Source organism: Narcine bancroftii, chromosome 1 (assembly GCF_036971445.1).
Source record: "Narcine bancroftii isolate sNarBan1 chromosome 1, sNarBan1.hap1, whole genome shotgun sequence".
In the NCBI taxonomy this organism is placed as follows: domain Eukaryota; kingdom Metazoa; phylum Chordata; class Chondrichthyes; order Torpediniformes; family Narcinidae; genus Narcine; species Narcine bancroftii.
In genome coordinates this window covers 250,810,578-250,825,830 of record NC_091469.1, presented here as the reverse complement: position 1 = coordinate 250,825,830, position 15,253 = coordinate 250,810,578, and the positions used below count along the sequence as shown (strand labels likewise).

Genomic DNA, 15,253 nt, shown 5'->3' with positions numbered 1-15,253 from the left:
ATCAACACATCACAGCATGCGATGAACATATGAAGGAAGCTTTAAGTTGAAAGTGATAGAAAAGGTCAAGAAAACCAACTTTCATGAGAACTTGGTAAGAGATTGGAGAAAGAAGAGACTAAGAAAAATTCCAAAAAAACAATGTTCTTTGAGAAAAGGAATCACTCATTGGCCAGAGTTGGAAAATAATGTTGCAGAATGGGTACATGAACAGAAGTAAGATTGCTACATAGTCACCTGAAATAAAATAACATTTGCTCTGCAGTGGGACAAGTCAGTGATGGTTTTGAGACTACACCAGGCTGGTGCAAATGTTTCATGAACAGGAAAAATCTGGTATTATGCCAAAAAACAAAAATTGCACAGTAACTACCAAAAGATCTTGATCATAAAGTTGTAAGTTTTCACCAGTTTATTATATGAACTGGCAGAAACACCAGTTTGCATTGGCAAATATCGGAAACATGGATGAAACCCCCATGAATTTCGATATGATAGGCAATAGAACAGTGGAATGGAAAAGTGTTAAAACTGTGCAAACCAGAAGTACAGGCCACTAAAGGTCCAGGTTTACCATGGTGTTATTGTGCATGGCTAAAGGAACAAAATTAAGACCCATGGTAATCTTCAAATGCAAAATTAAACCGAAAATGAAATTCCCTGCAGGTATTTTTGTGAAAAAGGATGGCTGGATGACAATGGTGTAAAAAAACTCTGGATAGACAATGTGTGGAACAGGCAGCCAGGTGGTTTATGCAAAGAATAGAGTTTGCTGGTCTGGGATCTGTTTTGTAGCTACTTAACTGAGAACATTAAAAGTAGATGAGCACCACATACTTACATAGCTGTTATCCTGGGTGGTTTGAAATCTATATTGCAACCTCTTGATGTCTGCTTGAACAAGCCATTCAAAGACCACATGTGCAAAAAATGGAATAAATGGATGTCAAGTACAGAAAAGTCATTTACAAAAGGCAGGGCAATGTGCGCTGCATCACTTGGTGTGCTGCACAACTTCGTGCTCAAGTCATGGGACAAAGTTAAAGCAGAGACTGTGATAAAACCATTTAAAAAGTGCATGATCTCCTGTCCATTTGATGGCACAGAGATGATTTATTATGGGACACTGACGAACCTGAAACCACCTCATCAGATACAGACTGGGACCCGTATGATGACTGTTTAAACAGTGAGAGTATGGATGTGCTCGCTGCCATCTTTGCTTCAGACAATGATAGTGAGAATGATTTTGAAGGGTTTGAAATGTGTTGTTGTTTTCAAACAATGATAGCGATTTTGAAGGGTGCTAATTGTTGTTTTCAATAAAAAATCTCCATGAAAATCTGTCGCAGCTGGGTTTTTTTGGGTTTTTGGGTTGCCTTATACACCGGATCAGCGTGGATTGGATTTTTAACTGAATTTAAGGTCTCAAAAGAATACCCAGCATACTTTTGAGGATTTTAGATCGACTTGTACGTCGAAATATAAATTCCATCTGTCATATTTTGACCAAGTTATTACTCCAAACTCATACTGCTTCTTTAAGTGAACATTGAAAGGATTAATGAAGCAATCAGAAAGCTCTCCTAGTTTGGCAATTCAAGTGCCCAAGAATGCAGAAGGCTCTAGAAGGCAGTAAATATAGCCAGGTTCATTGCAGGCTCTGACCTCACACTCACTGCAGACATCTAAACCACTGCCTCAAGAAGGCTACCAACATCATAAAGAACCCCCATCATCCTCGACACAACTTCTTCTCACTGCTCCCTTCCGGCAGAAGGTACAGAAGCCTGAAAACCAGCATCTTTAGGTTATTATTTCTTTGTAACAGCTATCGGACTGTTGAACCTCTCCTTGTTACACTAATCAGGGACTGTTCGGACACCACAAAAGGGCTACTTGCACTATTACTAGGTCCCTTTTTATGCACTAGAATTACTGTGAATATTTATTATCTATATGTATTTCTTGTCACTTTTAATTCAATTAGTTTACTCTCATATTTTCCATTACAAGTATTTGTTCGGCTGCAGCAGGTAAGAATTTTGATGTAAATGTACATTGCACAATGTGTGTGACAATAAACTCATTATTATCATCCAAATAATTTGGTCACATTCTTCACACATCTCTCAATATTTGCAAGGTTCATCTGCACGGATTTAAGTGCTGTTACATGGTTGCCTGTGGGTTTTGCTATAAATGCACTGAATGTACTGGAGCAGTAGTTCTCAACCCATTTCTTCCCATTCACATCCCACCTTAAGCAATCCCTCTGCCATCGTTGCTCTTGTGATTAGTAAGGGATTGCTTAAGGTGGGATGTGAGTGGGAAGGGAAGGTTGAGAACCACTACTCTAGACCCAATTGTTACTGAAATATTTTGCTTGAGAAAAATTGTCACTGGCCCATTTCCTTTGGAGTTCTGAAACCGTGCACATAATGAGTCAATTAGGGATGATTAAAACAGTGGTTTTCAAACTTTTTCTTTGCTCCCACATACCACCTTAAGCAATTCCTTACTAATCACAGAGCACTGATGGTACAGGGAATACTTAAGGTGGTATGTGAGTGAAAGAAAAAGGTTGAGAGCCACTGTCAATGGAGCCATCTAAACAGGCTACTTGAGTAAGTAACATTCCACCAAAGGACACCAACAGCGGAGGTGAATGCTTAAACAGGGAAGGAAGCAAAGTTGAAGTGGAGATATTGGATGAGCAAGTAATTAACAGTTTCTTCATATCTGTTGTAACAAAGATGGAACTAGCAGCAAAGTATTTTAAAAAGACGTTCAGGGTTAATAGGTTAATTAATCACATGGGTGTATTTGGACAGCATGAGCTCATGTGTCAGAAGAGCCTGTTGCTGTGCTGTATATCAAAATTAAAATGAATTTTTATAAAAAATGGAAACTGTGGTTAATATTTCTCACCATCTATTTATTGTTTGCAAAAGTACAAATATGTGTATGCAACCTGGGAGTTGTGCAATAAAGCACAGTCCAAAACACTGGATTTTGTCCAGGCAAGGTTCTCAAACTTTGAACCATTTAATGGTTCCTGGAATCATTCTACTGTGCATAATACTACAAAACTATTTTTTTTTTTAAACATTATTGAGATAAGTAATATCATTTTCAGACTGGTGACAAGTAACATCAGGGCATTTCTTTTTTTAGGCAGTATCTGGATGTGGGCCAAAGTGACTAAGATCAAAGTACTGAGGGTAGCACAGGAGTCACCCATTTCCTGCAATGCTCCAAAACAGTAGAAAAGTGTGGAGCATTCCAGCAGGGGTGAAAAACCACCCTCACAAGGAGCTTCATTGTGGACTCCCACTTTTGTTAAAGGAAACTCCTCTGCAGGATACTGTTCACCAGCTCATCTACATCTGCAGATCTGCATTACTGGGAGGCCAACATTTATTGCTGATCCTTAACTGGCCTTGAGGTAGTGGTGAACTGCTGTGGTCCTTCTGATGAAGGTGCTTCCATAATATTCTCGAGTCGGGTTTACAGGATTTTGATCAACTATAAAAGAGTAGTGTTGCAGTTACTGTTATGGGAATCTGAGGGGAACGTGGAGATAGTGGTTTTCCTGTGCACCTGGTGCCTATAACCATGTATCATGAGGAGTACAGGAAGGTAAGCTTGCCGACACTCTGGATATGGTGATTGTTCCTTGGAGTACAAGAGTAAGTCTGCAATGCTGCATATAGGCACAGATGAGAAAAGTATTGGGGTTATAGAAGGTAAAAGGGTGTGTAGGGATTACACAAGGACAAGATAAACCAATGCAGTTGATGCAGTTTTGATATTGAAATCCTTTTCACTACACGTCACACTTGCTCACACTGCAATCTCAATTCCAGAGACTCTACCCATCATCTACTGCCAGCTCTAAGGGCATATTGGCTTCCTCAATCTGAATATTGTATGATGGGATACATGGAAGAGCCTGGAAGATAGATGGAAGTATTTAATACAAGGGCACATGGAACCATTTTGTTTTACTGTATACATGCTTACGCTACCTAGAGTTTATGTGATAGGACAGGGTAGAGGAGGCTATACTCTATCTATATACAGATGCATTTAATGTGACAGTCTAGGAGCTTGACCCTATGTCTAAACATCCTGCTGCTCCATCCCTGGGAGTATGTGATAAGAGGAAACTTCACTCTGTGTCTACTTTGTATCATCCCAATCCTAAGAATATTTAGGCAGACAGTGCAGAAGGAGCTTGTCTTTGTGCCTGACCTGGGCAGTCCTTACTCTGGAGTATTTCAAATTGCAGTTTACTCTATATCTGACTTGTACTGACCTCATCCTGGGAGTGTTCGCTAGCCACGTGTGTAGGGAATCAACTCTGTATCTATCCTGTGTTACACCTGTCCTGGGAGTGTTCAATGGCAAGATGTGTAGGGAGTTGACAGCATCTAAACTGTGTTATACCTGTCCTAGCAGTGTTTAAAAATAAAGTGTGCAGGGAATTGACTGTGTCTATCCAGTGTTACATTCATTCTGGGAGTGTTAGATGAGTAGGGGTGAAGGGAGTTGCCTCTGGCTCTATCTGATGTTACACCTTTCCTGAGAAAGGTTGAGGGGCAGGTGCGCAGGGAATTGACTGTCTATCCTGTGTTACACCTGTCCTGGAGTGTTCGATTGCCAGGTGTATGGGGAGATGACTGTCTATCCTACATTACACCTGTCCTGGGAGTGTTTGAAGGACAGGTGTGCAAAGATTAGACTGTATCTATCCTATGTGATACCCATCCTGGGAGTGTTTGAAGGGCAGGTGCATAGGATAGACACAGAGGCAGCTCCCTATATTACACCTGTCCTAGGAGTGTTTGATGGTCAAGTGTGCAGGGAGTTGACTGTCTATCCTGTATTACACCTGTGCTGAGAATGTTTAATGGCTAGGTATGCAGGGAGTTGACTGTCTATCCTATGTTTCACCTGTACTGGGAACGTTCGATGGTCAAGTGTGCAGGGAGTTGACTCTGAGTTTATCCTGTGTTACACTTGTCCTGGGAGTGTTTGAAGGACAGGTGTACAAGGAGTAGACTGTGTCTATCCTATACCTGTACTGGGAGCATTTGAAGGGCAGGTGCATAGCGAGATGCCTCTGTGTCTCTCCTACATTACACCTATCATGGAAGTGTTTGATGGCCAGTTATGTGGGGAATTGACTGTGTCTATCCTGTGTTATACTGGTCCTGCGGTGTTTGATGGCCAGGTGTATGGGGAGTTAACTGACTATCCTGTATTACTCCTGTCCTGGGAGTGTTTGAAGGACAGGTGTGCAAGGATTAGACTGTCTATCCTATGCGATACCTGTCCTGAGAGCATTTGAAGGGCAGGTGGATAGGTTAGACACAGAGGCAGCTCCCTATGTTACACCTGTCCTAGGAGTGTTCGATGGCCAAATGTGCAGGGAATTGACTCTGTCTATCCTATGTTTCGCCTGTACTGGAATCGTTCAATGGCCAAGTTTGCAGGGATTTGACACTGGGTCTATCCTGTGTTACACTTGTCCTGGGAGTGTTTGAAGGACAGGTGTACAAGGAGTAGACTGTGTCTATCCTATGCTATACCCGTCTTGGGAGACTTTGAAGAGCAGGTGCATAGGGAGCTGTCTCTGTATCTATCCTACATTATTCCTATCATGGGAGTGTTCATTGGCTAGGTGTGTGGGGAATTGACTGTGTCCATCCTGTGTTACACTGGGATGTTCGATGGCCAGGTGTACGGGGAGTTAACCGTCTATCCTGTATTACACCTGTCCTGGGAGTGTTGAAAGACAGATGTGTGGGGAATTGACTGTGTCTATCCTGTATTACACCTGTCCTGGGAGAGTTTGAAGGACAGGTGCATAGGGAGCTGCCTCTTTGTCTATCCTATGTTACACCGATCATGGGAGTGTTGGATGGCCAGGTGTGTGGGAAATTGACTGTGTCTGTCCTATGTTACACCTGTCCTGGGGTATTTGATGGCCAGATGTACATGGAGTTGACTGCCTATCCTGTAGTACACCTGTCCTGGGAGTGTTTGAAGGACAGGTGTGCAAGGATTAGACTGTGTCTATCCTATACGATACCCATTCTGGGAGCATTTAAAGGGCAGGTGCATAGGATAGACACAGAGGCAGCTCTCTATGTTACACCTGTCCTAGGTGTGTTCAATGGCCAAGTGCGCAGGGAGTTGACTCTGAGTTTATCCTGTTTTACACCTGTCCTGGGTATGTTTGAATGGCAGGTGCATAGGGAGCTGTCTCTATGTTTATCCTATGTTACACTTATATTGGGAGTGTTCGAAGTACAGGTGTGTGGGGAATTGACTGTCTATCCTGTGTTACACTGGGATGTTCGATGGCCAGGTGTACAGGGAGTTAACTGTCTATCCTGTATTACACCTGTCCTGGGAGTGTTTGAAGGACAGGTGGATAGGATAGACACAGTAGCTGCTCCCAATGTTGCATCGGTCCTAGGAGTGTTCAATGACCAAGTATACAGAGAGTTAACTGTCTATCCTGTGATACACCTGTTCTGGGAGCGTTCGATTTTCAAGTGTGCAGGGAGTTGACTCTGAGTTTATCCTGTGTTACACTTGACCTGGGAGTGTTTGAAGGATAGGTGCATAGGGAGTTGCCTCTGTGTCTATCCTATGTTACACCGATCATGGGAGTGCTTGATGGCCAGGTGTGTGGGGAATTGACTGTGTCTATCCTGTGTTACACCTGTCCTGGGGTATTTGATGGGCTGGTTACACGGAGTTGACTGCCTATCCTGTATTACACCTGTCCTGGGAGTGTTTGAAGGACAGATGTGCAAGAATTAGACTGTGTCTATCCTATGCGATACCCGTTCTGGGAGTGTTTGAAGGGCAGGTGCATAGGATAAACATGGAGGCACCTCGGAGTGTTCGATGGCCAAGTGTGCAGGGAGTTCAGTCTATTCTGTATTATACCTGTCCTGGGAGTATTTGAAGGACAGGTGTGCAAGGGGTAGACTGTGTCTATCCTATGCTATACACGTCCTGGGAGACTTTGAAGGGCAGGTGCACAAGAAGCTGCCTCTGTGTCTCTCATGTTACACTTATCCTTGGAGTGTGTAAAGGTTGACTCAGTGTCCATCCTGTGTTACACCTGTCCTGGGAGGGTTTGATGGGTAGGTGGGCAGGGAGTTGACTGTGGCTATCCTATGAGACCACCATTCTTGGAGCTTTTGAAGGGAAGGTGTGTAGGGAATTAATTTGTGTCTATGTTACACCTGTCCTGGGAGTGGTTGATGGGCAGGTGTGTGGGGATTGCCTCTGGATCTATCCTATGTTACACCTGTCCTGGGAGAGGTTGATGGGCAGGTGTGTGGGGATTGCCCCTGGATCTATCCTGTGTCACACCTGTCCTGGGAGTGTTTGAAGGGCAGGTGTGGAAGGATTTGTCTGTGTGTCTCCTATGCAACCTCTGTTCTTGGAGCTTTTGAAGGGAAGGTGTGTATGGAATTGACTTTATGTCTATCCTGTGTTACACCTGTTCCTGTTTGTGAAGTGCTTGATAGTCAATTCCCTGCCCATATCTATCCTGTGTTACACTCCCAGGGCAAGTGTGACACAGGACTGACAGTGTTCAATGGGCAGGGAGCTAACTATCTATCCTGTGTCACAACTGTCCTGGGAGTGTTCAATAAGGAGTGCAGGAAGTTGTCTCTGTCTCTTCTCTGTTATACCTTTCCTCGGAGTGTTCAATGAGCAGGTGTACAGACAGTTGACTCTGGGTCCATCCTGTGTTATATCTGTCCTGGAGTGGTGATGAGCAGGTGAGTAGGGAATTGACTCTGTCTATTCTGTTACACCTGTTCTGGTAGTGTTTTATGGACTGGTTGGAGGGAGTGGTTTCTAGGTCTCTCCTCTATTATACCTTTCCTGTGAGTATTTGATGGCCAGGGGTGCAAGGAGTTGACTGTGTCTCTCCTCTGTTACACCTGTCCTAGGAGTGTTCGATGAGCAGGTGAGTAGGGAGTTAATCCTGCATCTCTCCTCTGTCACACATCCCTTGGAGTGTTTTGTGGGCTGGTTGGAGGAAGTTGTGTTAATCCTGTGCTGCCTCTGTCCTCTGTGTTTGGGGTTGAAGAGGAGTGATTGAAGTGGAAATAGTCTCATAACATCTTCCTTGGTAAACTAAACATAATCTGCAGTTTTGCCATCTAAATGACTGTGGAAATAATTAAAGACTGTAGTGATCTGTGATTGTGCGGGCCCTCAGCAGGGGCCTGGTCCTGAACCGGAGCCTGGATCTGTTCAAGCATCAGCCTAAACCTGAACCTGCAGCTGAGCCCCAACTCAAGGTCCAGGCCTTGGCCTGTGTTTGAGCTTTTGTCTGGCCTGGACCTTGCTTTGGATATGGGCTGCTTCCCGATATTTGCCAGTTCAGCTGACGCTGTTAAAACAGTTCAGCTTCATGGACATCATTGAGGCATGGTTGTGGATGGCTCAGGCCGGCAGCAGGTGGTGGGAAAGCTGGTTTTCGCAAAGCTCACCTTGGGAGCTGGTGATCATGGACTGTGCGGTTTACTTATCCTTTCCATGAACGGCATCTGCTGGCACTTAAGACAGTGCAGGCAGCCAAGCTATGGTCAGTAACAAAAGTCCGGTTGAGTGAGAATGGTGAAGAGTTTTGGTCCCTCAGGCCTGAGCTGTTGCTTGTTGGATCTCTGCAATTGCTGGCATATACTTGGATTTTTGCCTGATGAAGACTGCCACTTCAGTCAAGGCCACTGGGTACTCGCGCAGCAGGGTTCCACCCTCAAACACCTGCGCTGTGTTCATGTCCTTCCACTGGAAGTCGTTTCCTGGGAGGTAGATGTCCCTGTGGACTTTGCCAGACTCTGTCACTGGCGCCACCAGTACCTGTGTGTGGGAAGCAGACTGATTACAGAGCAGCTGAGGACATGAACAGGAACCATACACATCCAGGTTCTCACTAGCTTTGCAAATTGCAATAAACCTGGAGTTTAAAGTAAAACAATTTAATCAGCTCTGGACACCTCATTATAGGAAGAGCATATCATGCCCTCCATGTTTGGGACAAAGATGCTATTTTCCTTTATTTGCCACAGTGCTCCAGTTTTAAATTTGTAATTAAAAAACTCACATCATTGAAGTGCACATTCCAGAGTTTATTCAAGGTTACGTGCATACATTTTGGTTTGACCATGTAGAAATTACAGCACTTTTTATACATCGTCTTCCCCATTTCAGGGCACCATAATGTTTGGGACATTTGGCTTCACAGGTGTTTGTGAGTACTCGGGGATGCTGAATCACTTCATTGGTGCAGGAATAAGAGAGCAAGGCTTGCTTCTAAACTTTTGATCACCTTTGGAATCTATAGTTGCCATTTTTCAACACTAGGACCAGAGCTGTGGCAGTGAAAGTCAAAGAAGCCATTATGAGGGTGAAAGTCAAAGAAGCCATTATGAGGCTGAAAACCAAGAACAAAACAGTAAGAGACATCACCCAAACCTTAGGATTACCAAAATTTGGATCATCATTAAGATAGTGTACTGGTGAGCTCAGTAATCACAAAGGAACTAGTATTCCAAAGAAGAACTCCACTGTTGATGACAAAAAAAATTCACATCATGATGAAAAATCCCCAAACACATGTCCGACAGATCAGAAACACTCTTCCAGAGATAGATGTGGAAATGTCAATGACTACTGCCTGTGAAGACTTCATGAACAGAAATACAGAGGCTACACTGCAAGATGAAAAGGAGGTATGCTTTGAATCTTGGGCAGTTCCTTTATTGCTCCAACCTTTGCTCTGAACATCACTCTGATGTGGGTCTCATCTGTCCACAAGACCTTTTTCCAGAATTCTGTAGACTCTTAAATACTTCTTGGCAAACTGAAATACTTCTTGGCAAACTGTAATCTGACCATGCTTTTGGTTTTCATCTTGCAGTGTAGCCTCTATTTCTGTTCATGTAGTCTTCTACAGACAGTGGTCATTGACATATCTGCACCTGCCTTTTGAAGAGTGTTTCTGATCTGTTTGGGGATTTTTCTTCATTATGATGAGAATTCTTCTGTCATCAACAGTAGAGTTATTCCTTGGAATACCAGTCCCTTTGTGATTACGGAGTTCACTCTTTCTTCTTAATATTCCAAACTGTTGATTTTGGTCATCCGAAGGGTTGGGCAATGTCTCTTACTGTTTTATTCTTGTTTTTCAGCCTCATAATGGCTTATTTAACTTTCATTGGCACAACCCTGGTCCTCGTGTTGAAAAGTGACAACTTTGGACTCCAAAGGTGATCAAAAGTTAGAAGCAAGCCTAGCTCTCTTATACTTTCATCTATGAAGCAATTAAACATAGCTGAATACTCAAATGCCTTTGAAGCCAAATGTCCCAAACATTATGGTGCCCTGAAATGAGGTGACTATATATCACGCACTCACACAAATAAATAGTGTGGTAATTTTTTTTATATGTTCAATAAACTTTTGGAGTGTGCTCTTTAATTACATGAATTGTTTGATTACAAATTTAAAACTGTGGAGCCTGGTAAATAAATGAAAAAATAATCTTTGCCCCAAACGTTATGGAGGGCATTGTAGGTGCTTTGAAGAAGGTGCAGAGGAGATTTAGCAGGATATGCCTGGATTGGAGAACATGTCAAATAAAGCAAGGTCGACAGAGCTAGGGGTTTTCACTTTGGAGCAATGAAGAATGACTGATAAAGTAATGGTGTACAAGATTAGAGGGGCTTAATTTGGGTGAACAGTCAATAGCAAATACCAGAAGACATCAGTTTAAGGTGAGTGGAAGAAAGTATAGGGGATATGTTAGAGGTAATTTTTAAAAAAATCAGCGATAGTGCCTGGAATGCATTGTAGAGGGTGGTCATGGAGGTTGGTATAATTGGGTCATCGAAAGATTCTTAGATAGGCATTTGGATGCGAAAAGAATTTGTGGGTGTGAGGTTAGATTGCTGTGGAGTAGGTTGACATAGGTCGGCGCTATGTCATGGCTGTAGTGTAGAGCCTGTGCCTGTATTGGGTCGTAATGTTGAAGATCAGAAGTCAGAGTAGTTACTGAATAGCTAAAGGGACTTCCCGATAGTGAGACCAGAGTGATGGCACAAATCATTGACCTTCTCTTGCTTTCCATTGATGCTACCCGACTCGCTGAATTCCTCCAGCATTTTTTTTTTGTTGCCTCAGTTTTAAATTCTGCACTGGGAGAAAGGATGGACAATTACAAACCACCAACAGTGGTGCCATCAACCTGGGTTGACCACAGATCACTTATCGTGGGCTATAGACATGCATGAACTTGAGAAAAGCATAGTTCCAGGTTTGGCTGTGAATCCCTCATAGGAGATCCTACTGCTTGATTGACAAGGGCTAAAAATATCTTTGTGCATCCATTTAATTTGTAGCTATTCACTTGTTGGAAAACACAGAGTTGGGAAGGTAAGAGGTCACCTTCTCTCTCATCCCCTCCACCATTTCTGGGCAGAGTCTCACCAACACCCAATTGGGATGAGCCACAATTTCCTCCAATTAACCACCAAGTACAATATTTTTGTCTTTAATCCTTCCCTATCCACCAGGCCCATCCCTGCTCTGGTAAAAGTCACAAGCTGGACCAGGCTGTAAATCACCTTTGAGCTTTTGACCTACATCATTCCCATTTGAAAAACTGGCTACTTCAGTCAGCCATGCCTGGAACATCTTCTAAGACCCTTCCCCATGTGTTTGTTACTTTTAGGCTCCATAATTCTTTGCTATCTGGGCTATCCTACCTAAACTTTAGGTCAGCCAAAGCTCTGCTGCCTCTCCCTCGACTCTCATTGTTCTACATACTATTCCACACCTATTAAGCATTTTCAGATTTCTCTTTGGTCCCCTCCTGCCTTTGTCCGAAATCTCTTCCAAGCTACAAAGATCTCCATGCTCCACTTCTCCTTTAGATCCTTCATTCCACACAAACCATCTGCCTATTCCTATAATCCATATTATTGAGCTTTTGAATATTCTAAGTTATGACTAAAATATTGGTTAAAGACATTGTCTTTAAGAAGTCAGTGTATGGATGGTCAGTTTTGATTTTGTTACATTCTTGAAAAGTACTTCATGATGCACTTTTACTTTATCTGTATTTGTAATCAACAGAAAATTAGGCCAATTGTAAAATGCAGAGGTATCTAAACGAGATGTGGAGGGGTTTAGACAGGATCTGAGGAAGAATCATTTCTCCCAGATGGTGAAACACACAGCATGGCACTTAACAATCACCCAGCACTTGAGCCACCAAAACATTAAAAGGCTATGCTGGTAAATGGTCTGAGATTCCTAATGAAAGGTGCAAGCCCAAAAGAGTGACTGCATTTCACTTCCTACTGATGCTGCCTGGCCTGCTGAGCTCCTCCAGCACATTTGTGTAGTGCACTTGAGCCCAGCATCTGCAGACTTTCTTGCCTACCTCACTGGTAAATGGGGTTTACGTAGCAGCCTGAAAAGCCATTTCAGTGATGTAGGACTCTCTGGATGTTTTACCATCAGGGGAAGCTTGTTGCCAAGTTATGCCACAATTATATTCTCTTTTGTTTCTCTTGAGAAGGATGCTGCTCACAAAGACTAAGAGTCTGGGCAGTCTGATCATTCCACGAGCTTGCAACTGCGACACAGTTAAAATGATGGAACAACCTGCTCCTACCTCATCGCCAATTAGAAACTCGTCATTGATGGTAAAGGTATTTGGGTCACTTGGGCTGACCCACCACAGCGGCCGAAACACAGGGTGCCCGAGGGATGTCCATTCAGTGGCGTATTTCATCAGCAATGGGACAACAAATGTTTGGTGCCTGTGTATACATGACCGGGTCATGTTCACAATCTGAAACAGAGACTGGCATCAGTTACTGACCCCTTTCATAAAGAATAAGTGTGCCTACTACCAGGCATTATTAATATTTATACGTTGTAGACCTGAAACTAATCAAGGCCTCCAAAGAGTTTATTTATAGAAGAGCAAATATGGAGCTAAAGTGAGATCAAGGGTTTGGGTGGATTAAATTCAAAATTGCAGACACATTACAGTACGTTATTATGCTGGTGGGAGAGTGGTGGTTAGATGCTATATTTGTAGAGTAACAGGTGTCAGGAAAGGACAGGACGGGGTGGATTAAGATAGCAAACTTTAATGGTTTACATAGTAAATCACAGAATTTGTTTTATTTATTAGTTCATGGGGTGCTAACATCAATAGCAAATCTAGCATTTATTGTCCAATCCTAATTGCCCCTAAATGAGGGAACAGTTTGGAGTAAACCACACAGGTGGTTTTAGAGTCAGACAAATTTCCTTACCTGAATTGCATCAGTGAATTAATTAAAAAAAACAATCCAGTATCGTAGTTTCACGATATGACTGAGACTGGAGTGGTGGTGTAAAAAGGTAGGAATTAGATCCCTGAGAAATTGGGTCAGTTGGGAGATGGGACCTTAAAGAACATCTCCAAAATATGACCAATACCAGAGGCTGTTTGCCAATATTGCTCAGGAGGGTTTAACCTAGTTTGACGGGGTGGGGTTTAGTGGGGTGGTGGGGCAGAAATGAGGGCCTGTATGTAGAGTCAAAAGGATAAACACCAAACTGGAAATAGGAAAGGGCTCAGACAAGGTAGCATTTAGAAGGGAAAAGGCAATTGCACAGGACAATGCAGGGTAATGTTAATCAGAGTGAATCAGGATGGGGTAGTGTTCAAGCATTAGAATGCATCAGCAAATCAAGCTGGAATAAGGAAAAATTATACAAGATACAATTAAAATGCAAAAAGATATGCAAATAACAGATTTGGGATGTTGTGGATAGTGTGGAGGCTGTCAGAGGTTCCAGCAGGATATCAATAGGATGCAAAACTGGGCTGAGAAGTGGCAGATGGCGTTCAACTCAGATAAGTGCGAAATGGTAGGTCAAATACGATGGCAGAATTTAGTATTAATGGTAAGACTATTGGCAGTGTGGAAGATCAGAAGGAACTTGGGATCCTAGTCCACAGGACCTGTGCAGTTTGATCTGTGGTTAAGAAGGCACACAGTGCATTGGTCTTCATTAATTGTGGAATTGAATTTAGGAGCAGAGAGGTAAAGTTGCAACTATATAGGACCCTCGTCAGACCCCACTTGGAGAGCTGTGTGCAGTTCTGGTCGCCTCACTGCCGGAAGGATGTGGAAGACATAGAAAGGCTGCAGAGGAAATTTACAAGGATATTGCTTGGTTTAGGGAGAATGCCTTTTTTTTAAAAAAAACAGGTTGAGTGAACTCAGCCTTTTCTCCTTAGAGCAGTGGAGGATGAGAGGTGACATGATAGAGGTGTACAAGATGATGAGAGGCATTGATTGTGTAGATAGTCAGAGGCTATTTCCCAGGGCTGAAATGGTTGCCACACGAGGACACATTTTTAAGGCAATGGGGAGAAGGTACTGAGGAGACGTCAGTAAGTTTTTTTTAAATATAAACACAGAGAGTTGTGGGTGCATGGAATGGGCTGCTGGCAATGGTAGTGGAGGTAGATACCTTAGGGTTCTTTAAGAGACTTTTGAATGGGTACATGGAGGTTAGAAAAATAGAAATTACGAGGCTTTCCCATAGCCCTCCAAGTAGGGACATGTTTGGCACAACTTTGTGGGTTCTCCCCTACTTTTTCCAGTAATTTTCCCCCTTCCCAGTAGTCCCATATATTCCCATCTCTTCCACATATTCCATCATCAGGACCTTTAACTGCATTGATATGCAGAGGGATCTGGAGATTCAGGTCCAAAATAGGTAGGGTGATAAAGAAGGCTCATGTTACACTTGCTTTTATTGGGCAGGGAATACAAGAGTAAGGAAGTCATGTTGCAGCGGAACAAAACCTTGGTTAGTCTGTGTGCAATTCTGGTTTCCCCATTAGAGGAAGGGTGTGGAGAGTTTGGAAAGAGAACAGAAGAGATTCACCAGGATACTACCTGGATTATAGGGCATAAGCTATTGGAAGAAATTGAACATTCTTGGGTTGAGCATCAGAGGCCGAGGGAAGACGTGTTGCAAGTGTATAAAATACTGAACATTGATAGGGCAGACAGTTTATACCAGGATAAAAAGGTCAAATACAAGAGGAGATGCATGCAAGTTGAGAGAGGGAAAGCTTAAACAAGATGTTCAGGCCAGGATTTTTAAAAAAACACACATACACACAAAG

General features: G+C 43.0%; 1 protein-coding gene across 1 annotated transcript in view; it reads right to left on the bottom strand.

Annotated features, from left to right (window-relative positions):
- Nucleotides 1-2,931: 2,931 nt before the first annotated feature.
- Nucleotides 2,932-15,253, bottom strand: part of LOC138741061 (SITS-binding protein) — a 70,378-nt gene continuing 58,056 nt past the window's right edge. Inside the window, exons 9-10 of the mRNA XM_069894551.1 lie at nt 12,728-12,907; nt 2,932-8,907 (exon numbers count right to left, since the gene is read on the bottom strand). Of these exons, the coding sequence (XP_069750652.1) occupies nt 8,683-8,907; nt 12,728-12,907 (405 nt within the window). The 3' untranslated portion in view covers nt 2,932-8,682. The remainder of the gene's footprint in view (nt 8,908-12,727; nt 12,908-15,253) is intronic.